Source organism: Colletotrichum tamarilloi (assembly GCF_030869305.1).
Source record: "Colletotrichum tamarilloi strain Tom-12 chromosome Unknown Scaffold_94.1, whole genome shotgun sequence".
In the NCBI taxonomy this organism is placed as follows: domain Eukaryota; kingdom Fungi; phylum Ascomycota; class Sordariomycetes; order Glomerellales; family Glomerellaceae; genus Colletotrichum; species Colletotrichum tamarilloi.
The window spans coordinates 51,341-75,186 of NW_026849477.1; the positions used below are offsets into that span (position 1 = coordinate 51,341).

A 23,846-nucleotide genomic window follows, 5' to 3' on the forward strand; every position below is an offset into this window, starting at 1 on the left:
GGCGGGAAGAATCTTGGTGGATGTAGATGTACATCAAAGCACGACTGATGCATTCCCAACTCCCATTCCTTCCTTCCTTTTCGCCTTATACTAGAGCCGGGTACGTACCGAACCAAGACCCTTCAGACCGCCGACTTCGTCCCAAAAATTCTTTTTCAGCCGATCTTTTGCCTTCCCCTCTGGCGCGGAAAGAGAAAAAAAAAAGGTGTGCCTTCTCCAAAAAGGTTTGGGAAAGCTGCAAGAATTTTGTTCGGCATCGCCAAGCTATTTATCCACCAAAAAAACGGTACGCCGGGTTTTGGCTTGTGAGTGTCGAGTTGTTGCTGCTGTGGGGAGGCGAGCAACTCCCGTTATCAAGAATAGCCGAGGAAGAGGAAGTATCTCACAAAGTATGCTGTGATCCATCGATATAATGAGTACTTGAATAAGGTAAGGTATTCAATGGCATTTGGCATAACCAAAGCCCGGTGTCTAAATGTCTGAACGCCGTCTAGATGCGCCCCTCCTGCCTTCTAGTGATATGAACTGCAATGCCTTCCTTACCTAATGATACTCCGTATGGGAAGGAATAGATCCAAATACTTGACCAGGCACAGCTTCCAGCTTCGGTCTTTCCTTCCGTCCGGCCTCTCATGGGATTCGGAAAGGCTACCTGAGGTAAGGTAAGGTGGTCGCATAGATGGAAGGTAGTGACTTTACGGAGTACCTTAGCCCATAGACGGAAGGAGGTGGAGAGGAAATATACCTCCCAACACATGATAATTGGTGCAACAATCTTGTATCTCGCCCAAATAGTGGATGTACGGGTTACTTGACTTAGGTTTCTTGCCTCCTCCCTCCACATCGTCCTCCTTTGGTGGGTAACTCAATCAACATCAAGGCCCAGCAGAAAAATCCAACAGCAATTGGGATTGGAAAGGAAGGAGAGCAACCGACCACCACACGGCACGACTTGACACGAACACATTTCGTTGCTTTCACACCCCCCGGTGCCTCGGTGGCCCCCCATCCCTCGTTCCCTGCCACGCATTTCGTCCCTCCCGTCCCTGGTCCTGCTCTTTCTCCCCTTGCACCGTGCCCTGCAAATCCCCGCAGGCCACAAGCAACGGAGCTACCTCTCTTTCCCTCTCCAGTTCGTCCCCAACAAAAACGGAACCGAGGCCAGACAGACAGCACACAGCGTACCTTACACGGTAAGGTAGAGCACAGAACACCACCACTACTCCGTACGGATACCAAGCAGACCTCACCTCAGTTTATTACAGATGGTCCAATTTACCTGCACACCACTCACTCCTCCGAAAAAAAGTCACAGGGATCTCCTTTCGCTCCATCCGTTACGGTACCTGACCGGCCACTTGTTACTACTCGGTACTAGCGAGCCAAGGCCCTGGAGAGACACAGTCGACAACGGGCCCCGTCCCGACCCATCGTTTGCTAACTATTTTGTCTTTTCGCCTCCGCCACGACCCGATACCGACCTGAGGTTTTTCCCAGAGTGCCTTCATTTATTACTCCCCTCCCTTCCTCCTTTTTCCCGCTTGTGATTCTTGATTCCTGTTCCCTCCCCGCGACCCAATTGGTATCCCTCTCTCTTCTCCCAAGGGCCATTGGAACTTGTCAACCGTTCCTCTGAGTGTATTGATCCAATACCGAGGCAACATCACCCAAGCTGCTCTCATAGTCCCTCTTCTCTTCCCTAGCAGCAGCAGCACAATAATACCAGCCGCTATGGCTTCTACCACTTCGTCTGCGCCGGCCGGCCAGAACCCCGTTCTCCGCCGCACCGTCACCAGTAACACCGCCGAGACCGACGCTTCGGTTCCTTCTACTGCCATGGCTTCGCCCGTGGATTCGCCCCGTCCTTCTGCTTCGTCGACGTCCTTGTCGTCTATGGCTTCTGACGATGCCGTCCTCGAAAAGAAGGCCAACTACACCAAGCTGTACGACACCTACGGCAACGAGTTCACCCCTCCCGATTTCACCATCAAGGACATCCACAACGCTATCCCCAAGCACTGCTTCGAGCGTTCTGCTCTCAAGGGATACGCCTATATCGCCCGCGATATCCTCTGCCTCACCACCACCTTCTTGATCTTCCACAACTTCGCTACCCCCGACTACGTGCCTTCCAAGGCTGCTCGTGTCGTTCTCTGGGCCGTCTACACCATTCTCCAGGGTCTCTTCGGAACCGGTCTTTGGGTCATTGCCCACGAGTGCGGTCACCAGGCCTTCTCTCCCTCCAAGACCATCAACCACGCCACCGGCTGGGTTCTTCACTCTGCTCTGCTCGTTCCCTACTTCAGCTGGCAGATCTCCCACAGCAAGCACCACAAGGCCACTGGCCATATGGAGCGTGACATGGTTTTCGTGCCCCGCACTCGCGAGCAGCAGGCCACCCGTGCTGGCCGCTTGGCCCACGAAGTCGGCGAGCTGGCTGAGGAGACCCCCATCTACACCCTCCTGATGCTTATCGCCCAGCAGCTCGTTGGCTGGCCCAACTACCTTATGACCAATGTCACCGGCCACAACTTCCACGAGCGCCAGCGTGAGGGCCGCGGCAAGGGCAAGCACAACGGTGCCGGCGGTGGTGTCAACCACTTCGACCCCAGCAGTCCCATCTTCGAGGCCAAGGACGCCAAGCTCATCATCGCTTCTGACATTGGTGTCGGCATCACCATGACCGTTCTCGCTCTCCTCGGCAACAAGTTCGGCTGGTCCAACCTTCTGGTCTGGTACTTCATTCCCTACCTCTGGGTTAACCACTGGCTCGGTAAGTGTCAAAAGGCTCGTTTCGATTCTGTGACTGTCAGCTAATTTTTCTTTTCAGTCGCCATCACCTTCCTCCAGCATACCGACCCTACTCTTCCTCACTACACCGCTGGTGAGTGGAACTTCGTCCGTGGCGCCGCTGCCACCATCGACCGCGAGATGGGCTTCATCGGACGCCACCTCCTCCACGGCATTATCGAGACCCACGTCCTTCATCACTACATCAGCACCATTCCCTTCTACAACGCCGACGAGGCCTCTGACGCCATCAAGCCCGTTATGGGCAAGCACTACCGTGCTGACGTCAAGGATGGCCCGGTTGGCTTCATCAAGGCCTTGTACAAGTCTGCGCGTATGTGCCAGTGGGTTGAGCCCAGTGCTGATGCCCAGGGCGAGGGCAAGGGTGTCTTGTTCTTCCGCAACCACAACGGTCTCGGTACCGCGCCTATCAAGGGTGCGGTGAACTAAGTTACGGAGTTGAGCGACTGGTGAAAAAAAGAAAGAAAGGTCGTGTCTTCTCATGAGCTGGTCCATGATGGCCCTCTCTACATATGCTAGTGTAGGATTTTGGTGATTCGTATCGCTGAGTGCTTCTGGCTCTGGGCCAGGCCGTCGAGTCCCCGTTTAATGTGCGATCTTCGAGGACGCCGTGGTAATGTCGAATCGAGCATGGGAGCTTAGGGTGGCCTGGAGACGGTACAGAAGATATAGTGCACATAACTGGCAAGGCGTTAGCATTTTAATACCTGCACCAAATGGATAGATCCATAGACACAGAAGTCAAAGAGAGAGAACAAGCAATAGAATGATAGCTTCCGAGCATTCCGATCACACCGCCACCTCTTGACAAGCGTGTCCAACGTGATGAGCATGGCAGCCGCATTCAGCGCCATCAACCGGGAGAAAGTCTAATCCGCGATCACTTCGTCTGTCACGAATCCTTGTGCCGGTGTTCTGCTGCTTTGGGGTTGCTTCTTCGAGGTGATGTGAATCTGGGAAATAGCCCAGGAGCTAAGAGAACACGCAAGGTTCGGTTCATTTCATCCTGATCGTGGAGAGAATGCGGGGTGCACACGCGACCTTGCGGACGCTGGGACGCCGGACGCCCTCAAACCCGGACGGACCAATGAGTGACCACCCGATGGTAACAAAAGGCAGGCAGACAAGACCTGGGGTCCCAGGCGGGAGGATGGTGCTCGTGGCTTGGGGGAGGAAGGGAATAGGGACCATGACCGCGCGTCTACGCGGTACTCGGCGTTAGTGCGCATGCGTGTAACTCGTGGAGATTTGCTAACCGAGATGACATTGTACCTCTGCCGTACTGCCGTTCCGACCGCTCCGGGTCGCGCGGATCCGAAGGTGGAGAGAAAAGAGGGGGCCGGAGTGCCGTTTAAGGATCCGAGGCCGGTGGTATGGGGGTGTTGTTATCTTGACGTCTTGCTTGACTTTTTGGCGTGCGCCGTATGTTTGCCGTTGTATTGGTACCGGCTTTGGGTAAAATCTGTTTCACGTATCGAATATGATGTATTGGTGTGATCAGTTTAGTTGTCGAGGCTCTTTGGGTGAATGTATGCACTACCCGTCACCTCGATGCTTGTATCTACCTACCTTATTAGCCTGAAAGTGCTCTTTGAGATTTAGACACCTTGATTATATGAAACGCTGCAGCAAAACTTAGAAACGCAGTCTATGCCGATCCACCTGAAGGAATGACATAAACTCGTTCCAGAGTGGAAAGGTTTCCATCTCGACATTTTATTCAAGAAGACGGTGCTTTGCTCGCGAGGGCCGGCATGGAACATTTTCGTAATAACTTGCCTCTCGCTACTTCATAGATCGGTCAATGTGAAGTCAAGATATGAGGCACCTTAGGCTTCAGTCGACTTTGCCGTGTCACGCGGTTTCAAGGTACAGGGGAACTTCCACAGTCCCGACTACCTTTCCCACATAGGGAGCACACATTGCATATGAATCACCGAGCATGGCTTCTCTCTCTGCTTTAGTAGTCTTCCTACCACTCATTTGCCCCCCGAGGCCCCTGAGCTCTAATCTTACGACGCCGACCTCTGATTCCACTCTGAATGCCCAATAACCCATCCTAAGGGCGATTTTTGCAAATTTCAACGCCGGTCTATTGATTGTATTACTTCAGCCGATGTGAATATACGTCAGTAGTCCCCCAATCATCTTGCCTCAAGCAGTGCATTCGTGACGGTACTAAACTGCCACAATGCGAGACAACGTCAGCTACCTTGATGAACAAGTCCTCTGCGATAATGGTCTCAAGACTGCATACAGAACACCAATATATGGAAGAATGTTCTTGAATATCGGAAGAGTACTGACATCCTACTTTACGTTTAATACTGAGAAACAGGTCAGCCTTGAAATCTGGATACGATATCTGAGTTGATCCCCTCGGTAATACTTGTCGTGGTTTCAAGATAGTATTTCGCAGCTGAGACTGAGATTGACTTGTTTCTGATAGCTGAGGATACGTTTAGACTTATAAGGCTATTGTGACTCTTCGCTTTGACAACATCAAGCAAGATTGGGAAGTTAAGAGAGGGGGCACAATCATTGTAGGTGGAGATATTGCTTCAGCAGAGGAAAGCTTTACGTGTATGAGCATTCGGCGCGAAACTTCAAGAGGTAATTCGAAGATTGAGAGGCTTGAAGACCGCTGGTCTGGTCTGGTCGTGATGGTGTGTGATCTGAACCTAGGTCTTGCAGGGCATTGATACTAATGGGTTCCGCGCTATCGTAACAGGTTCTACTAGATGCGACCGTAATAGTAATTGAGTGCTCGACTAGAAAAGGATACTGCAAAGAGACAAGTTCGAAGGAGACTAGGGGCTAGTTGGACGTACACCTGATAAATTTGAAATATACTGTAGTGCTAGTTACATTGAGTTGCTAACCGTCACACCTGACGAAAACAACCTGCAGCAAGACCTTGGACTCTCTGTTTAAACCCGCTACTCCACAAACTAGTGAACCCCGACTTCAAGCACATATCAAATGTAAGCAAGAGACTTCGTCATCAATGTTCTCGACTCTGGTCTGCGTGGTGTCTCAGTCACGGCAGTTGAAGCTGTGGACCGCGTGGACTTGTGCTGGAAGAAATTCTCCGTCTTCAACGATGCTCGTGGTCCTTTTGCGTGGGTCTAGCCTCGGAGCGCCGTGAACGTGGAAGACGCGTGAACGTGTTTGATGGATGCGGAAAGAGAGTACGTCTTGGGACAGCAGATCGTTTTTCTTTTCTAAAGTAACGGCCCTACTCTAGGGATGGGGCCAACGCCCGTCAAATCCACGGCACGTCGGAGTGGGTTCCGAATTCTCCAGGGTCCGGACCTACGTTCGACCTCTCTAGTCTGTGGAACCGTGATGGTCTTTTGATCAGTATTGAAGGGGGATGAAGGACACATTTGAACTGCATGCGGAAGTTGTAAAAGCCATGCTTACGACCCTCATGGCAGCAGAGAAAGAGGATGCCATTCGGAGAAAGCGTTTTCTCACGAGGGACTAACGTGGTCCACACGAGGCGGGACCGAGTCTCGACCGTCCCATTGCTGACAGCGATGTGGCGAGAAGAGCCAGGGCTCTTTGGTATTAGCAGTCTACCAACAGAAGAGAACGGCGGATGGGCAGTGTGGGCGGGGGCATGAACGACAGCACCGAGACATTGGGGCCGGCGGGCTTCCAGTCTCGAGGCCGCCGATTTGTTAGATTGGCCGCTTTGTCCGAAGAGGCAACGTCTCTACGGGCTCTAAATGTTCGGTAGTTGTTTGGCGCCTTGTTGATATTGCCTCTACAGGTGCTAAAGTCGACTACTGGAGTGTTGTCGTCCACGATCCACGGGAATCGGAGCGGGATACCTAGTTGTTGGCGGTGATCTGAGACTATCTTCCCGTCCACCCCGGGCATCGGCTGATGTGACTTAGATTGAAGCCGAAATCCTGCTCCCGAGAGTCGGCAAGGAGAGGAAGGACAAGATGAAGGGCACACGGGCGCGAGGACTCTAGCCCAGCCTCAAAGAAGAGAAATGGGGTTAGGTACCTCCCGATCCTAGAAGAGTTAGAGCTAGCTAGTCCGAACACGGCATATTCCTCTGAGACATCCTGACTTGGACGTTTCCTATGCTTACTTACACAGGCCCTTCCGGAACAATGTGATTTGCCTCGTCGTCACATTCAGCTGGTCGGCCAGGTTCCCCCGTAGACCATGCCCAGGCCACGTTTTCGAGACACGTTATTTTTGACGTTTGCAAAGAAGCTCTCGCGTGACAGGGTGCCTGGATTTGACAAACGGACGTATGATTAGGACCAGGTCACGATAGGAATGTCATACTGAATCAGATAGGGAGGAAGGAGGAGGTGAATCGACAGTTTGCAATAGTTTGACAGGTGGTGTAACGAGGAAACGAGAAAATATCGATTTCGTGTGACTTGACTAACTTGTCGAGATGTCCTAACCAATCGTGACATCGATCGTCTCACTTTCAAATTCACCCGTCAAGACCCCTTCGCCAAACTGCAACTTCTCGAGCGTTGCCTGGCTAAGCTTGTCCGCCGTCGTGGGCCAAACAACCTGCCACTTGCCCTTGACAGCCACCCGTGCCGTCTTGCCGAGCGAATCGAGCGCCACGATGGGCTCCTTGAGGACAATCTCCTGCTCCTGGCTCTCACCGGGCTGGAGGGTGACGAGGTCCTCTGGGCGCGGCGGCATGATCCGGCGGAGCTGAACAGTGTGGACCTCGATAGGCTCGCTCTTACCCTCGGGCGTGATGGAGACGAGGCCTACCTGGATGGCGAGGGGGTCGAGGGGCGTGTTCCAACGGAGGATGGTCAGCGGGGCGTCGTGCTTGTTTTCCACGGAGAAGGATAGGGTGGGAGGTTTTTCCGACGTCTGACGGATGCGGAGGGCGAGCTTGGATAGCGCGCCGGCGTGCTGGTTCTCTTCCGCCATGGTGTCTCGGGAGGAACCGCTGCGATTCCAGGTTGAGAGTACGAAGATGAGGGCTACGATGAGGACGATGGGCCGAAAGAGCGAGCGGGCTTGGAGGTTACTCATCGATCTTGGCGGCTGGCTGGTGAGATGGTGTAGAAGATGGCGGTAAGATGGCGGTAGGTGAAGGCGTGAGCGAGTATCGGGGGTTTGTTGCAAGGACTTTTTCTTTTCTCTCAAAAGGTGTGTTATGTGGGATGGAGAGAAATAAGGCTACCCTTCCCAAGGCAGGCGAAGTGGACGTGGTCAGCAGGATGCGCCTGAAGCGGAACAGCTTCCTAAGGCGGGCAAGTGGCATGGAAGATTCCGGCTGACGTCAATTGATCAAATGCGGCCGCCTACCGGTGCCGCTGGGAGGATGGCTTTTGTTGTTTGAATGTCTGGTAAAACCAAGAGGCAACGTGGGTGAATTGGAATTGGTTTTGTCGCGAGAACGCGCGCACTAAGCTTGAAATAGGAGAAGAAGCCGTCTGCCGAGGAATGCCCAGCGGCTTCAGCCACGCAAGTTTGGTTCCGTTCCTTTGGGACGGACGAAATGCCACGCTTGCCACGATCCATGGCTTGAAGCTACGAATTGCCATAGCCTTCTTGCGATGGTGTCAGCGGCGTAGTTGAAGTGTTCTACGGGAGAGTTCCGATGTAGGCGGCGATGCGATTCATGGTGGACCAAGCTCCCATCTAGAGAACCCGGCAGATCGGGTTTGCGCTTCTATCCGCGACGGAGGCTACCCTATCGCCAGCTAAACTTGCCTACTTGCGATGGACTACCTTAACTAGATGACAGATTCGGCCGGACGGCGGGAGACCCCGCACTCTGCAGGGTATCGAAGGAAGAGATGCGCCTTACTATCCCCTGCTCTTACACCCCTCTTAGAGACCACCTACCTAGACTCTAAATCGGTTAAGCTGGCGGCACAACTTCAGACGACGCTACATTGGCATGATGGATACGCAATCCTTCAGCTCCAAGCTTGGTGCAGGAAAAACTTCGCGCTGGTCTACGGACGAAAGAGGAAGGTCGCCAAAATGCTGCAGGTAAGCAGTGATACGGGGACACGGCGCCGGTGACCCATAATTTCGGCAGACCCACTCCGAACGGCAGTTGCCTGCGCGACCACCGGTCTCAGGGTCGAGACTCTTCGGTGATGTTTCCGTTCTGCTGCCGACGTCATCTCGAACGAGGAAAACGTGAAGACCGTTTCTAGACTCCAACCCATCACAGCTTGTCTCAGTTGATTTGCCGGCATTTCGGGACACACTTCAATTGATAAGAGTAGGTACTTTGCTTGCTGCTAGGTCGGTGGACTGCCCCCCGGGCACGGAGAATTCCTGTCTTACTCGTCAGCCAGCCCCTGTCTCGCAGCGGCCTAGGGCAAACCTTTGGTGCCAGCCATGTCTCACTCTCGCTCCTTGTCTCTAGGAGACATACAGTAAGGTGCGGTGCGGTTAGCATCTACAGAATAGGCTACGGCTCCCCGGGCTCCTTGCACGGGTCTTTATCCCCACGATCCCGGAGGCCGTTTGCGGATAGTGGAACTGCTGGCCTGGACAGAGACTCATGGAGCCCGCTTCGACCGCAGGATTGGGTCTGCTGGAAATCTTTCATCCAAGGGGCACGGCAGTTGAAGACTCGTGGTCCTCGTGGCGACTTGCTGATCACTTGCTGATCGGCAAGAGCGTGTCTTTGCTCGGTCGTTAGGTCTCCTCCCCTCCTGGTCTCCTAGCACAATCACACGCGTGGTGCTTTCACCAACTTCCAAAGAAATTGGAAGACAACATAGCACACATGTCTAGTGGCGCCAGATGTCTCGTCCATCACCTCAATGAAGTTTCCGCATCTGCTCTTCGTGGCTTACACCAGCCAGGCTTACCCATCGAGTTGGAACCCATAGGTTTCCTCTGCTAGACCGCTTGAGTCCGACGCCTTTGCCGATTCTAGGCACTGCCCAACTTGTCGTGGAGGATGTAGGTCCGCAGCCTCGCTCCAGCCTGCTATGCTTTGGGATCATGATACACTCACCCTCCTTCTTGGGGTTCTCCTGTTGATCACAACTCAGGTGTGTCTGTCAATTCTTTAGCTCCTACAATGGGCAGAAGCGCCTCCCGCCCCATGGACTCTTCTTAGCCATCGGACCATCCTCTGGAGCCTCCAATTCCTTCTAGACAGCGATTCTCCGTGGCTTGAACCACGGCCGCTCTGCTCCCTAGACCGGATCGGGAAGAGAAGTCCAGGTTTCATGTCACCTCGGAGTGACATCGTGGGCTGAACGGTGAGATCCGTTGAAGCCTTGATTTCCTGTATAAAGACGATGAGAATTCCATCGACTGAATGGCTTTCTGTTTTGGATCATCACTCTCAACTCCAAACAGCCCTCTCTCAACTTCTCGACTCCTCAGCTTCAACAACCGAGACTCTCTCCACTTTGCAAAAGTCAAGATGAAGTTCTTCACCGGTCTCACTCTCCTGGCCTCCCTCGTGAGCGCCTCTCCCATCGAGCTCGCACAGAGGGACACTGCGACTCCGCTACAAGCCAACATCACCAAGAACGGCAACACAGCAGTCAAGATCGCCTTGAAGAACATTGGCAAGACCGATCTCAAGCTCTTCACTCCGGGTACCGTTTTGGACACGGCAGCCGTTGAGAAAGTCGCCGTCTTCAATGGAGGTGAGTAGTAGTACTCTCCCACAATTCAATATCAAAGTGCTGACTCAACCTACAAGACGACCGCCTCCCCTTCGATGGCGTCCGCCTGCGCATGGCACCTCAAAACCTCCTCACCGACGCCTCCTTCCGAACAATCAAGGCCGGCGAGACAATCGAATCGGCAGTCGACTTTGCCGAGCTGCACGACCTGGGTGAGGCCGACGCCTTCAAAGTGAGAGTCAACGGCGGCATCCCCTACGCCCAGGCCGGCTCGACCACCATTGCCGGCGTCTTCAGCATCGCCAGCAACACGCTCAACATCAACAACGTCAACGTCACAAAGGCCGCCATCGTCCGCACCTCGTACAAGCAGATGATCAAGCGCACCATTGTCCAGTCCGACTGCAAGGGCACCCAGAACACCACCGTCACCAACGCCCTCGCCAGCTGCTCCAAGCTCGCCCGCGCCGCCGCCGACTACGTCTCCAAGGACGACAAGCGCCTGAACGAGTACTTCAAGTCGACGACCGCCGCCAGCAAGAAGATTGTCGTCGACACCTTCAACAAGGTCGCTTCCGAATGCGGTAGCCGCAACACGGGCGTCTCCAAGCAGTACTGCAGCGACGTCTACAAGTCTTGCTCGCCTGGTGTCTTGGCTTACACCGTCCCGGCTTACAAGTACATGGTTAACTGCCCCTTGTACTTCACCGCGCTTCCTCTGCTCACCACTGGTTGCCACAACCAGGACCAGTCGACCACCACTCTTGTAAGTACAGCACTTTACTGAAGATCATCGAGTTTGAGCTAATCAGTTGGACTTTTTCAGCACGAGATGACCCACTTGCTCGAGGTCAAGGGAACACTGGATTATGGCATCTACGGCTACACTGCCTTGAAGACTCTCACGAGCGCTCAGAACCTCAACCACGCTGACACCTATGCGGTCTATGCCAATGGTAAGTCGATTCAACTCTCAAGACACAATAAGGAAAGCCATGGCTAACAATGAGATTTCCAGCTGTCAACCAGGGCAAGACTTGCTAGTCGCAATAAGGAGTTGAGAGTTTTCGTACATATCCACCACAAAGACTATCCAGTTCTTCTGTGCATATTCAACGGGACCGACTACGCTAGGAGTTTACACTGCTCCATGTATGGGCGCCGGTTCCTCTTAATGGTTAATTACTAGTATCACGGTTTGGGATCGCGAATTAGAGGGCATTTAGATCTGCCATTTTCAATCTTTTCCATAGAAACGAAATCACGATTCATTCAGCTTTAACAAGTGCCCGATTAAATGATTAATGATTCCAATGCGATAGGGATTATTGAAAGACTCTGTAACTATTCGCAGATGGCCTCAAATTGAAGCAGAAGAGCTAGGCAGGGCGTTTGTTTGCTCTAAAGCCTCCCAAGGCGACACAAGATAGTTTCGTTTTACGAAGCAATGCGGACCGAAAGGTCTGTGGCTCATTCTTTGCAGTACACACATAATAGACATTATCTTATCAGGGACTCTATACTAACCATAAACGAGGTTGATGAATCGTTTAAACAAGGTCTTTGGAGAAGAGTAGTAGGAATAGAGCTACACACAACAAGACCACCGATTAGTGCCTGTCTGGATTTCTCCGTCAGTTACGTTCCATGTAAACCGTTCCGTTGGGGAAGGAAACGAGCAGAGACAAGTCTTTGCCAGAGACATGTAAGCCGGTATATACTTAGGTGTTGCACCAAACATGACTGACCATGGTCTCACTTGGTAACTCGCTGTGTTGCATTCCAAAGTCCCAACGTTCAACCAACGACAAGTCTGACACACAGCCCTGGGCCCTCGTACCCGTTGGAACCGAGACCTTTAGCGACCCAGGGGGTGCCCATCCGATTTTGGGGGTTAGGGGCGGCACTTGGACACAGATAACACGTCCGACAGGGCAGAGACAGTGACGTGCAGAACGACCCGATCCTCGCCTGTTGGGAATGGAAGCTTTGGAAGCTCGTCCCTGTTTGTGAGCCGCAGTTTTTGCAAATTCCAACCGGGGGGCCGGCTCTACAGGATGCTCCGGGCGGCGGTCGGGTTGGGCATACGTGTAGTCCCCGGGCGCTAACGGCAAGGCGCAGTAGCACAGTAGATGCAAGCTTGACATTTGTTGTAAGATGTCTTCTTCTACGGAAGTACGGATACCTTAGAATGAGATGAAGTCCCGTTCTTAGCTCCTCAATTTTGAATATCAAAGGCGGGCCCGGCCTTGGGGGCCGAGAGGGGCGAAGCTCAATAATTCACTCGACAATTTCACATGGAATTGAATAATTGGAAACAAGCTCGGAGTCCGGGCTGGAAACTCGCAAAGACTCGAAATAACATCGTATCAATCCCGACCCGCTGGGACATTGGACCGGGGGTCGCCGGAGCCAGCCGTTGGCCTGAACCTGAGATCCAAATCACACAATATTGAGCCCCGCTGAGTGGGATCGTCGACCGTTTGTTCGCACTCGGGCCCATCAGCGGGTGCCGGCAATCGAACCTTCGAATGACTCCTCAATGCTCACAGTGTCGCACTTTGTACTCAGGAATCCGTAAGTGGATATTGCGAGATGCGTACGCATCGATCTATGGGCATTCGGGTGCCACTACTGTTTGCTCTGCTCGCCTTGGATGCGCAAAAGCCACAGACGCAAGATAGGTACGAGGTCTGCAGACTTAAGGCTGTCGTCGTGGGGGTCTTTTGATACGTGCTAGTCCTGCAGGACGAAAAGTATGCCGAGTCGTGGGCTGCATCTTGTCCGTGCATTATTACACGCGCGGGCGTCAGAGCCTCGAAAGGTGAAGGAGCAGAGGCAAGGTTTGCTGGAATGTTCCGTGAGCCTGTTTGGTCTTTTTGGTGCGTTTGGTACAATCCCTTTTATTAGGTATCATTGCGGCGGACCGAGGAACGGCGCAGGGCACCCGCGTAGAGTTTTGGGCCGTTCGGACTGGGAAAAGTGTAAAGCTTGCGAAGAAAGCACCGAAGCAAGGGATATGGGATGAGCTTGCGTTGCAGGTCGGCACGTTGCGAAGGGAGACGGTCGCAGTGGGAGGAAGGGCCAAGACGAAAGGGATGGCGGGATGTCTGGGATGTCGCGTCTTGTCACTTGTCAAGTTCCAGATGGAGGAAAGATTCCGTACGAAGGCGAAGGCTGAGGGGTTGATCAAATTTGGGAAGATTTCGTCGGCTGAAAGTGAGAGAGCATGACAGTTCTTGTCGCGATTTGAGCCCAAATACCAGCAGAAAAGATGGTTACAGATGTTCAAGCCATCAAGACTCGACAATCCATCCAGTCAGTCTCTGTATCCATACTGTATGCCGTGCAAAACACCTTGGGGGATAGCAACATGTTTGTTTGCGTGCGTTCTTGTCGTGATTTGGGAGGTGGGCTGTGGACAAGTATCAGGGGGTGGCGAGTTACGTAGTGGGGTGGTCTTCCATGTGCCGACAGGATATATCTTCTTGTGTGTCTTGCGAAAAAGGTACGAATGAATGCTGTAGCTCTGGGGCGATGCCGACACAGTGTGATAGGGCCGGTTCGGCTATTCTCCCGTGGCATGCCGCACCGAATTCTGGGTGTCCGTCGTCGTCGCTTGCTTCCCGCACCTCCATCCGCTCCTATTTTGCCAACCAGTGACGACAAAGCTGCAGGAACAGCCGGCGTCGAATGACGACGATCAGATAGCGGCGGTGCTAAAGAGAAGCATCCCTTGAGGACACTGTGTCTGACACACCTGATCTGCTGGATCAGCGATTCCGTCAATCAAGAATCCAAGATGGTCCTCCGCATCGACAGACTCGGCGAGTGATCCGTTGCTCGACGGGCTCGACGGGCTTGAGGGCGGCGTTGGATAGGTTCCGATTCGGCAGCCAACCATGGAAACGAATGGGGGAAACCCACCACTGACCTCAGACAGCCACGATCTCCCCAAGACACTGAAGACAGTGACGGGACCACCTGGCGCCGTGTACACTGGAGACCGGGCCTTTGAGTGTCTGTGCTGCGTGGTGCGTGTGTACTATGTATTCGTATGCAGCACAGTGGACAGCAGCAGGTTGGCCAGCAGCTAGCTCCCGGGAGCGGTGGAGAGTCGAGGTCGCAGTCCAGTCGGGTCTTGTGGATCGTCGTCTTCAAGAACGCAGGTCCAGCCACATTCGCAGGCTCGCAACCCGTCACAGAAGTTCCCCGGTGGTAAGGTACGGCGTAATGGTGGAGGACTCGATGGCGACGGGCATTTTTGCTTGGTGAGGAAGTGTGGAATGCCGGTACTGAGTATCCGTACGGAGTTCAGCAGTGCACTGTGCTGAGCTGACCTCATCCCTTTGCAGCGAGCGGGCGAAACCTTGTAACAGAAAGCCTGGCAACTGCAGGATTGCGACACCGGCCACTAGGCAACTCGGGTCAAGACCGGAAAGCCATGTCGATTCGGACTGGGCCGCGGCTAGGGGGGCTGGCACAAGGGTTCGGAACGCGGAGCCCTAACAAGGACCCTGAATTCTCTGTGTTGAATATCGGGAGGTTATGGTAGCATTGGTGGTATTGGTGATGGCTGAATCTAGGTATGTAGTCAAAGGCTCGAAGCTACACTGCGTGTCTGGTTAGTAGATGGGGCGGTAGCACAGAGACTAAGGTAAGGTATGGAGGTTTGTTGGACGAACCTGATCACCAAGCCGGTGTTCCGCTTTTCCACCGGTTGTTATGGAGTTTGGCAGATCATGCTGTTTGGGTTAGAAAACTTGGGAAATCCCCGCGATTTCAGTTTGCCACGGTTTGAGGCTTCCAAGGGGTGGTTCTGGTGTCGCGAGAGTCTACCACGAAGTATTCGTAGCGGGAGGAGGAGAAGTTAGGTGGATGTACGTACTCCGTACTCCGTCGAGGAATACAAGTGGTGGTGGTGGTGGTGGCAGGTGAAGGCAGTGGTGCAGTGGTACGCTCTTTCCCCTCCCTTTTGAAACTGGGGGAGAAGTTGCGAGCCCTGAGTGGCTGAGGTGAGGCGATGGGTGGGGCTCGCTTGACGGGAATGGCGGGGCTGGACAGTGCCAAAGCCCTTCAACGTGTCTAGCACAGTATACATGGCATCTCCGGTGGTTTGTCTGCCCAGTGCTGTGCGAGTAGCCCGTGGTGTTTCCTCTCTCTCATCTCCTGGCCTTGCACAAGCCTGCAAAGGCCCCAAGGCCCCCCTTTCGGTCAAAGGTGATCCCAGTCAGCCGGGCGCTGCCCTGGTCGTACGACGGACGCCCACAAACTGTTTCTGTACTGCACTGTGTGCTTGCAATACCCCCAAGAGCTTCCCTTGCCTTCCATCTAGAACCCGCCTGTCGCCAGTTCGACCGGGTCTTTCTGACTTCCCATTCATTGGCATGGGGCAAGGTACGGATTGCGGGCACTGGGCTGACTGACAGAGACCCCAACTTCCTCCCTCCTTCCTCGAGGAACCGACCTTCGAGACTCAAAGTGACTTCCATACTTGGCTTACCCCCGGTGCGTGTGCGTGTACCTTTGCTTCACCCCCCCCAAAAACCCAAAGCTGACAGGGTCAAAAAAAGAAGAGAAGGTGAGCAAGAGCATTCAAACCATCTGCTCCTGCTCCCTCTTCCCGAACGAACCACCACTTCTTCCCCCCATCTTCAACTCCATCTTCATCTTCATCTTCACTTCCGTCCAACGAATTCTCCCATTCATCAACAAACCTTTGGTTGATACCCCAGACGCATCCACCGCTGCATTCATCCCACTTGTTGTGTGTGTACCTACTCTTCCTCGTTGTGGGCTCCGATTTACTTCGCTAGCCCAACCCACATTCACATGGTCCTCTGCCGCCGTCGGACCATCGACACCACCATCTCGAACACGACCTCGCCGACGCCCTCAGCTGCTCCTATGTCTCGCCTGCTCTGTAAACAACACTGGGAAGCGTTGATGTAAATCCCTTCCGCATAAAACACACACAGATCATGCTGCGACGGCCTCCAGGCGACGGGAGGCGCGTTGCTCGTCAGCGAACCTACCTCCTTGCTCTCGCTGTACTCGCCATCTCATGCCTCCCACTCGCCGATGCTCAACAACAGCAAAAACCCATCGAGCCGGTAGCCCAGATACATAGAATCCATCAACACCAAACCCCTGCTGGAAGCAGTCAACACGAAGCTGTTCGTGATGCCCTCCCCGACGCTGCCGCCCGCAACTGGGCCGCTACCAACATCAAGGCCGACAATGCTGTCGAGTCTCCGAGGCGCCGAAACTCCGTAACCTCGAAGCAACCCCAACCTCAACCCAATAATAAACAACCACACGACCGTCGGTCCAACCCCGACAACATACTTATTCCTCACGATGCGAGCGCCATCGCAACTTTGGCTCCGGCTCAGTCCGTCCGAGCACCTCCTTCTGGACATCGACCCATTGCCTCCCGCGTTGGCGGTGGTGGGATCTCTACGCAGCACCATGCGCGGAGTCTGAAGGATTGGGAAGTAGAAGACTTCGTTCTTATGGCGACCGTCGATGGACACCTCTATGCCACTGATCGCAACCACGCCACCGAACGCTGGCATCTCGAGGTTGACCAGTCCATGGTTGAGACCAAACATTACCGTCTCAACGCCTCCGACCTGGACGACGACTACAACCACATCGATCACTACATCTGGGCCATCGAGCCCAATCGCGATGGAGACATTTACTACTGGTCTCCAGCTGGCTCCACCGAGCCCAGACTACTATCCACGGGCTTGACCATGAAACAGATGGTCGACGAGGGCGCCTCGGCCCTCGACAATCCGCCAATCGTCTATACTGGTACCAAGAAGACTACCATGATTACACTCGATGCCGCTACAGGTCGTGTGCTCAAGTGGTTTGGCTCTGGCGGCTCACACGTCAACGAAGCAGAGAGCTGCCTACGCCCGAATGCACTGTACGACCAGAATAACGAAGAGTGTAGCTCGACTGGTACGATCACGCTTGGTCGTACCGAGTACGAGGTTGGCATTGCCCGCAGAGACGGTCGCCCGATCGCTACACTGAAGTTCTTTGACTGGACTCCCAACACAAACGACTACGACCTGCTTAACCAACACCACCAGTCCATCGACCAGCGCTACCATACCACCACCCACGATGGCAAGATTTATGGTGTTGACTACGCCAATGCCCACAAGGACAAACTGCCCATTTTTTGCAACGCGCAGTTTACTTCGCCTGTAGTCAAGGTTTTCGACGTCTGCAGGCCCGTGGGATTGGAACCGTTGAGCAACCCCGACCTCATCGTCCTTCCTCAGCCTGTCCCACCAGCCAAGGATGACAGCAACGCTCGTATCCGAAGTCAGCGTATATTCGTCAACCAGACAGACATGGGCAACTGGTACGCCTTGTCTGGGCGCTCCTATCCTCTCATCTTGGATGCTCCCGTAGCCAAGACCTCGTCGCCTGACTGGCTGCAGCTTGCTCAGCCATGGGGCAAGTTAAACGAGACGCAGCGGGTCGGCGCAATGGTTGGAACCCACTACATGGATGGTGTCATCAGGGGCAAGATCTATCAGCCTCCCAGTCTACCCGGACGCGCAGAAGCGTCTGATGCAGTGGTGGACCCTGAAAGTCACCCAGTGCTGCCCACTACTGTGCCGCACGACGATCCTGTCGAGACGCCCACCATCGTCAACAAAGTCAAGTCGATTCCTCATCACGTTTCCAACAGTGTAATCGACTTTTTCTCCAACCCTGTCTTGATTGTGCTCATTGTTTCTGTTCTGTTTTACTATCAGAAGGATCTACGTCGGTGGTACAAAACTAAGACGACAAAATGGTATATGCGAGACGAGGCTGCTTCCGATACAGAGGATATGGGTGCCGATGCCACTCCTGAGCAAACGGTACATGACGAGATCCCACCATCCGCTCCTCAGCGGGCGGCCGCACCTTTAGTGCCAGAAGAGCCTGTTGCCGACAAGAAGCCAGTATCCGAGGATGGGGTTCCCTCTGTTGAGCCTGCCCCTGAGAAAGAGAAGGATGATGACAAGATGCCTATCGCGGATCCATCGGCTCCCGGTGCCGAGACCCAGACTTCTGCCACCCCCCCTGAACCTGGCACCCCTGAGGTCAAGAAGAAGAAGCCCGCTCACCGTGGCCGTCGCGGAGGCACGAAGCACCGCAAGGGGAAGAAGAGAGAAGAAATGTCTCAATCTCGCGATGACGAGCCACGTGCTTCCGTTGAGGAAGCTGTCAATAAGGCAAAGAAGTTGGGTGTACAGGCTACTGGTCTGGAGCCCGATGTCATGACCATGACAAACGACATGCAAACTGTGGGAGAATCGATCATCAAGATGGGCGGCATCGAAGTTGACACCGAGAACCAACTCGGCACAGGCAGCAATGGTACCCTGGTCTTTGCCGGTCGATTCGATGGCCGCGAAGTAGCTGTCAAGCGGATGCTTATCCAGTTCTACGACATTGCCTCCCAGGAGACAAAGTTGCTGCGAGAGAGCGACGACCATCCCAATGGTAAGACAGAAACATGGCTGCTTTCAAGGAAGTATCTAACAATTAATTCTAGTCATTCGATACTACGCTCAACAGCAACGCGATGGGTTCCTGTACATTGCTCTCGAGCGCTGTGCAGCCTCTCTGGCTGATGTCATTGAGAAGCCTCATCACTTCACCCGACTGGCTCAAGCAGGCAAGATGGATTTGCCAGGTGTCTTGTACCAAATCACTAACGGCATCCACCATCTACACAACCTTCGCATTGTCCACCGCGATCTCAAGCCTCAGAACATTTTGGTCAACATGGGCAAGGATGGACGACCGCGCCTTCTTGTATCCGATTTTGGTCTCTGCAAAAAGCTAGAGGGTGGTCAGTCCTCCTTCGGTGCCACTACTGGCCGCGCTGCGGGAACGTCTGGCTGGCGAGCCCCTGAACTGCTACTCGACGACGACGCCAGGGACACTGCCACTATGGAATCCAGTATCCAGAGTGGATCGGGCTCTATCCTGGTTGGTTCCGACATGATGTCCAACCGCCGTGCTACTCGCTCCATTGACATATTCAGCTTGGGCTTGGTGTTTTTCTATGTCCTGACGAATGGTTCCCATCCTTTCGACTGTGGCGATCGCTACATGAGGGAGGTGAACATCCGCAAGGGCAACTACAACTTGGCGCCACTGGATGCTCTTGGCGACTTTGCCTATGAGGCAAAGCATCTCATCGGCTCGATGTTGGATGCGAATCCGAAGGAGCGCCCTTCAGCTCGCGATGTCATGGCTCATCCGTTCTTCTGGTCTGCCAAGAAGCGCCTTGCTTTCTTGTGCGACGTCTCGGATCACTTTGAGAAGGAACCCAGAGACCCCCCAAGTGATCATCTTGTTCATTTGGAGAAGCATGCTCCGGCGATCACCAAGGGAGATTTCCTTCGGCTTCTGCCACGAGACTTTGTGGACTCTTTGGGCAAGCAGCGCAAATACACTGGGTCCAAGCTCCTTGATCTGTTGAGAGCTCTGCGCAATAAGAAGAACCATTACGAGGATATGCCCGACGCGCTAAAGCGGGCAGTTGGTCCTTTGCCAGAAGGTTACTTGGCGTTCTGGACAGTCAAGTTTCCTAGACTTTTGCTGGATTGTTGGAACGTGGTGTGGACCGTGGAATGGGACAGTACTGACCGGTTCCGGGAGTACTATGAGCCAGCCGGTCTTTGAGATGTCGATACGCATAAAAGTCAATGATTTTGCCATGCTTTCAAACTTGTTCTACTTTTCCGTGACCTGATAAGCTCCCCTAGTGGAATTGTAAAAATGTTGGAGAGCCTGATACCTACTCAGAATTTTCGATTCCAATGCTGTAGTAATAAGTATACTGCAAAAAGTAGTCTACTTTTCATAACCCGAAGTTATATGTATCAGATCCACTACTCGCACTTGCACAGAGAGACGCGTAAGAAAATTACCTTTGGCAGGTCGCCAGGTCTATCCGGGTCCTCACTGCTCGAGACGATCTACAAGGTACATGTCATGACCCAGAGCGGTAGGTAGCCACACATTTGCTCTATTCATTGAAGACCTGTTACTTTTCTCTGGTCTATTGTGTCTGTTACTCTTTCTTTTCTTTATACCTCCTGAAAACTGCAGACCACCCACGTATGGCCAAATCCTTTAAGTGTTCAGCAATCTTTTACACGCTGCGAGGCTCGATGTAACGTCAAACAGTGTTGTTCATCACCCCCATCTCAGAACGCCTTGTGAGGCATCTCCCAGCTTCTCAACCCCACTGGACAAGCACCTTCTTGCCCTTCTTCTTCTTGCCACCTGTGCTCTGACCAGCTTCCTCGTCTTCCCTCTCCGATACATTCTCGCTCGCGGCTCCGCTTCCTGGGGCCGATCCCCAGCTGAAGTTACTGGCAGCGCCGCCCAGATCGCGTCGCACACCTCGTCCCGATCCATAGCCAAAGATTGTTGTGAGGGGCTTCTGTGCCGGAGGCAACGCGGGGAAAGCAGATGATGGTGGCGGTCGACCGGCCGGCGTCGAGCGCACGGGTCCTGCGGAGCCCGAGGATCTCGAAGCGGAGGGGTTGTTCGGCCCAATCCAGGATGGCTGTGGTGCCGTCGACTTGGAGGACGAGGCCGCGGGGAGGGCAGGGAAGGCCGATGGCGCTGGAGGGCGAGAGGAGCCCGACGTGGAAACCCAGTTCGCCGAAGCGGCCGGGGCCACCGGTTTAGGCCCCGAGGCGCCGGCTCGGGTGCTGTTCTTCAGCCTCAACACGCGGTTGGAGTGCTTCTGGTTCGAGCTCGGTGCGGCAGCTGGCGCAGTGGGGGACGGCGAGGCTGCACCAGCCCAGCCGCTTGAAGCCGTCGTCGCGCCGTGCATACCGCCCAAGCCAGGCAGAGACGGGTAGTCTTCGTTGATGGCTCTCCAGTCCTGCCACGCTTTGTGCAGAGCCGCGACCTTGCTCTTATCCTCGAATAGGTCAGCAACTTCACGGACCAATGTACCCAATGCGTTTGACGATGTATCAGCGAAGAGCGAGAAGAAGGCATCGACCAGTTGAGGGGCGGTCAAACTTCCTTTTCGGAAATTTGAAATGTAATCGCGGAACTCCTTCATCTTAGACTGATCGTGGCCAAGCAGGTTTGAAGCGCGCTCAACGACGCCTTGGTGGCGCAGCATCACCGCTCTCTCCTGAGGAGGCAATGATGCAATGTCAGTCACATTGAGCTGCTCCATCTCGGCCGTAGGCAGCGCAGGCGCAGGTGCGGCTGCAGCTGCAGGGGCTTGACGTGATGAACCCCCAGGCGCCGGCGCACCATTACCTCGGCGAGACGAAGAAGCGGGTGTCGTACTCGCTGGCTGGGAGAGAGAACCGCCAAAGGTACGGTTAGTAACTGACTGTGCCGAGTGGATTGCCATTTGTCTTTGGAAGGCAAGCTCATCCCGACGCAGCGGTTGCGCAGAGCTATGAGGTATGGGTTCGGCATTGGGATCCCGGCCACGGCCACGGCCTTGGCGTCCGCTGGAGGGGCCATCGCCACCGCTGCCGCCGCTTCTACCGCCGCCACCTCCTCCACGTCTCTCGGTCTCGTATGTCGATCTGTAATCAAAGCCTGACATGTTGACTACCCTCGCATCTCTCCGCACATCCTTGGACAGAGAGTTGGCATGCTCTTCCAGTTGATGCGCCTTCAAGTCCATTTCCGACTCAAAGACGACGAATTTCTTCTCTAGGCATTCCTTGTCCAGACAGGGGAAATGGTCTTTTTCAAAGTGCTTCTCCAAAGCATTGTAGTTGACAAAGTAGTGGGGGTGTCTCGAGTCTCTCCGGTCGCAGATGAAACATCTTTCGTGCTTTTCGCGGCAGTGATCAAAGAGCTTATCGTCGTCGTAGAAGCGCGATCCGCAGAACCCGCATAGGGGATGTCCCTTGAAGCCCGTCTGGTCAATGGCACCTGGCCTGTCGTCTCCGTGCCTCATATGCTTCTCGAGCTCCTTGTCCGCAAAGAGTTCATGCTCATGGGTAAAGACCTTCTTGTTTCTGGTACACAGGTCGCACATCTTCATATGATGCGTTGACCGAACGTGTCTATGAAGATCTGGCCAGCCTAAACCGGCAAAGACACAGTCTTCCGCGGGGCAATTGTATCGCAGGAGCACGACAGTGTCGCCGACAATTTCCTCATTGGTATATCGGATGCCAATGTTGCTGTCGAAGCTCGTGATGTCGGCGTCGGTATAGTCCTCGTATCGCTTGTTCGCATCGTCCGTGAAAACGACAAAGGGAGCAGCAGTCTTGCTTGAAGTTAGTCTCGGCGTATCAATGGCGCGTCAGTGTAAGTAAGACTTACTCGACAATGAGGACAGTCCTTGGTCTTGTACAGGGCTCTCATGCGTAGACCACAGATGTGGCAGGTCTTATGGTTGCATGGTGCAATCGAGTGGAACTTGATGGGCTCTGCGCAAATGAAGCACACCTCTCCGTCGCTGCTCGCGGTATCATCGTCCGCTGCAGCCGTACGTGTGAGCACCTTGTTATCGGCTTTGGTGACGGGGGCCTGTGATGCGCTCGAGGTTTCTGGCTGGGTTGACGCAGCAGCGTTATTACCGCCTCTGCCACGTCCTTCTCTTCCTCTTCCACGGGTTCCAGCGTTGGCTCCTCCTCCACCTCCACCACCGCCGCCGCGACCTCTTCCACGGTTGCGATTACCCCTCGAGGGGTTCGAGTCGCCGCCGGCAGCGTGAGTATCGGCCATCGGGACAGTCGTCTTTCTCGTAGATAATGAGACTGTCGAGTCGGCTGGACAATCCTGTCGAGACCAACGGTCTTACACTGGCAGTGCCTTTCTTGGATGCGCGGAAATTGGTCCTCCACTTGAGCTTGCTTGTGGATTGGTGTAGCTGCAACTGAACAGCTCGTTCCAGATTGCGTGCAGTGACTTGAAGAGGTAGCGTAAATTGGTAAGAGAGTAGGAAAAGGCCGGGATACAGACGGGCAACCCGGTACTTTTAATCGGGCGCTGCGAGACGATGTACGTCGAAATTAATGATTATGTGTGGCTCCCAAGGGAACCGCGAGTGGGTTGGATTGGCTCTGGCATTGGTGGGTGGAGGGAACTCATGGCGGGGTCCAGCAAAAAAAGTCCCCTTCCATTGCTCGTTGAGGTGGCAGCTGCTGCCACTGAGAGTACTAACTTCCATTCTGGTAAACGACCGCCGACCGGGGTTTCTCCGTGCTCTCGGTGTGCGTCATTCACCCCTGCAACCGCCATACCGCCATGCCGCCATCTGAAGAAGCTTCGAGGCTTACATAACACAGCAACAACCACGAGCTGACAGCTGAGCTTCGCGGAGTCACCAGCCGGTTCCAGGCCACATTTGTGGCTTTGCACTCGACTCATCGAGGCGGTGCAAGAGGCATT

The 23,846-nt window shown here is 54.1% G+C and overlaps 6 protein-coding genes across 6 annotated transcripts; 3 read left to right on the top strand and 3 right to left on the bottom strand.

Moving 5' to 3' along the window:
• Positions 1-1,731: 1,731 nt before the first annotated feature.
• On the top strand, positions 1,732-3,240 carry CTAM01_13378 (fatty acid desaturase; the record flags this gene model as incomplete). The annotated part of the gene is made up of 2 exons (XM_060529382.1): positions 1,732-2,773; positions 2,831-3,240. 2 exons carry the CDS (start codon positions 1,732-1,734, stop codon positions 3,238-3,240), a joined length of 1,452 nt encoding a protein of 483 aa, XP_060376027.1.
• Positions 3,241-7,242: 4,002 nt separating this feature from the next.
• Positions 7,243-7,845, bottom strand: CTAM01_13379 (uncharacterized protein; the record flags this gene model as incomplete). Its single annotated transcript, XM_060529383.1, has 1 exon — positions 7,243-7,845. The coding sequence occupies one exon, from the start codon at positions 7,843-7,845 to the stop codon at positions 7,243-7,245; it is 603 nt and encodes a 200-aa protein (XP_060376028.1).
• A 2,371-nt stretch (positions 7,846-10,216) lies between these two features.
• Positions 10,217-11,468, top strand: CTAM01_13380 (deuterolysin metalloprotease; the record flags this gene model as incomplete). Its single annotated transcript, XM_060529384.1, has 4 exons — positions 10,217-10,445; positions 10,502-11,190; positions 11,251-11,380; positions 11,443-11,468. 4 exons carry the CDS (start codon positions 10,217-10,219, stop codon positions 11,466-11,468), a joined length of 1,074 nt encoding a protein of 357 aa, XP_060376029.1.
• A 2,659-nt stretch (positions 11,469-14,127) lies between these two features.
• On the bottom strand, positions 14,128-14,328 carry CTAM01_13381 (uncharacterized protein; the record flags this gene model as incomplete). The annotated part of the gene is made up of 1 exon (XM_060529385.1): positions 14,128-14,328. The coding sequence occupies one exon, from the start codon at positions 14,326-14,328 to the stop codon at positions 14,128-14,130; it is 201 nt and encodes a 66-aa protein (XP_060376030.1).
• Positions 14,329-16,405: 2,077 nt separating this feature from the next.
• CTAM01_13382 (uncharacterized protein) lies at positions 16,406-20,138 on the top strand (the record flags this gene model as incomplete). Its single annotated transcript, XM_060529386.1, has 2 exons — positions 16,406-18,947; positions 19,000-20,138. The coding sequence occupies 2 exons, from the start codon at positions 16,406-16,408 to the stop codon at positions 20,136-20,138; spliced, it is 3,681 nt and encodes a 1,226-aa protein (XP_060376031.1).
• Positions 20,139-20,697: 559 nt separating this feature from the next.
• CTAM01_13383 (zinc finger protein) lies at positions 20,698-23,180 on the bottom strand (the record flags this gene model as incomplete). Its single annotated transcript, XM_060529387.1, has 2 exons — positions 20,698-22,719; positions 22,776-23,180. 2 exons carry the CDS (start codon positions 23,178-23,180, stop codon positions 20,698-20,700), a joined length of 2,427 nt encoding a protein of 808 aa, XP_060376032.1.
• Between the last annotated feature and the right edge of the window lie 666 nt (positions 23,181-23,846).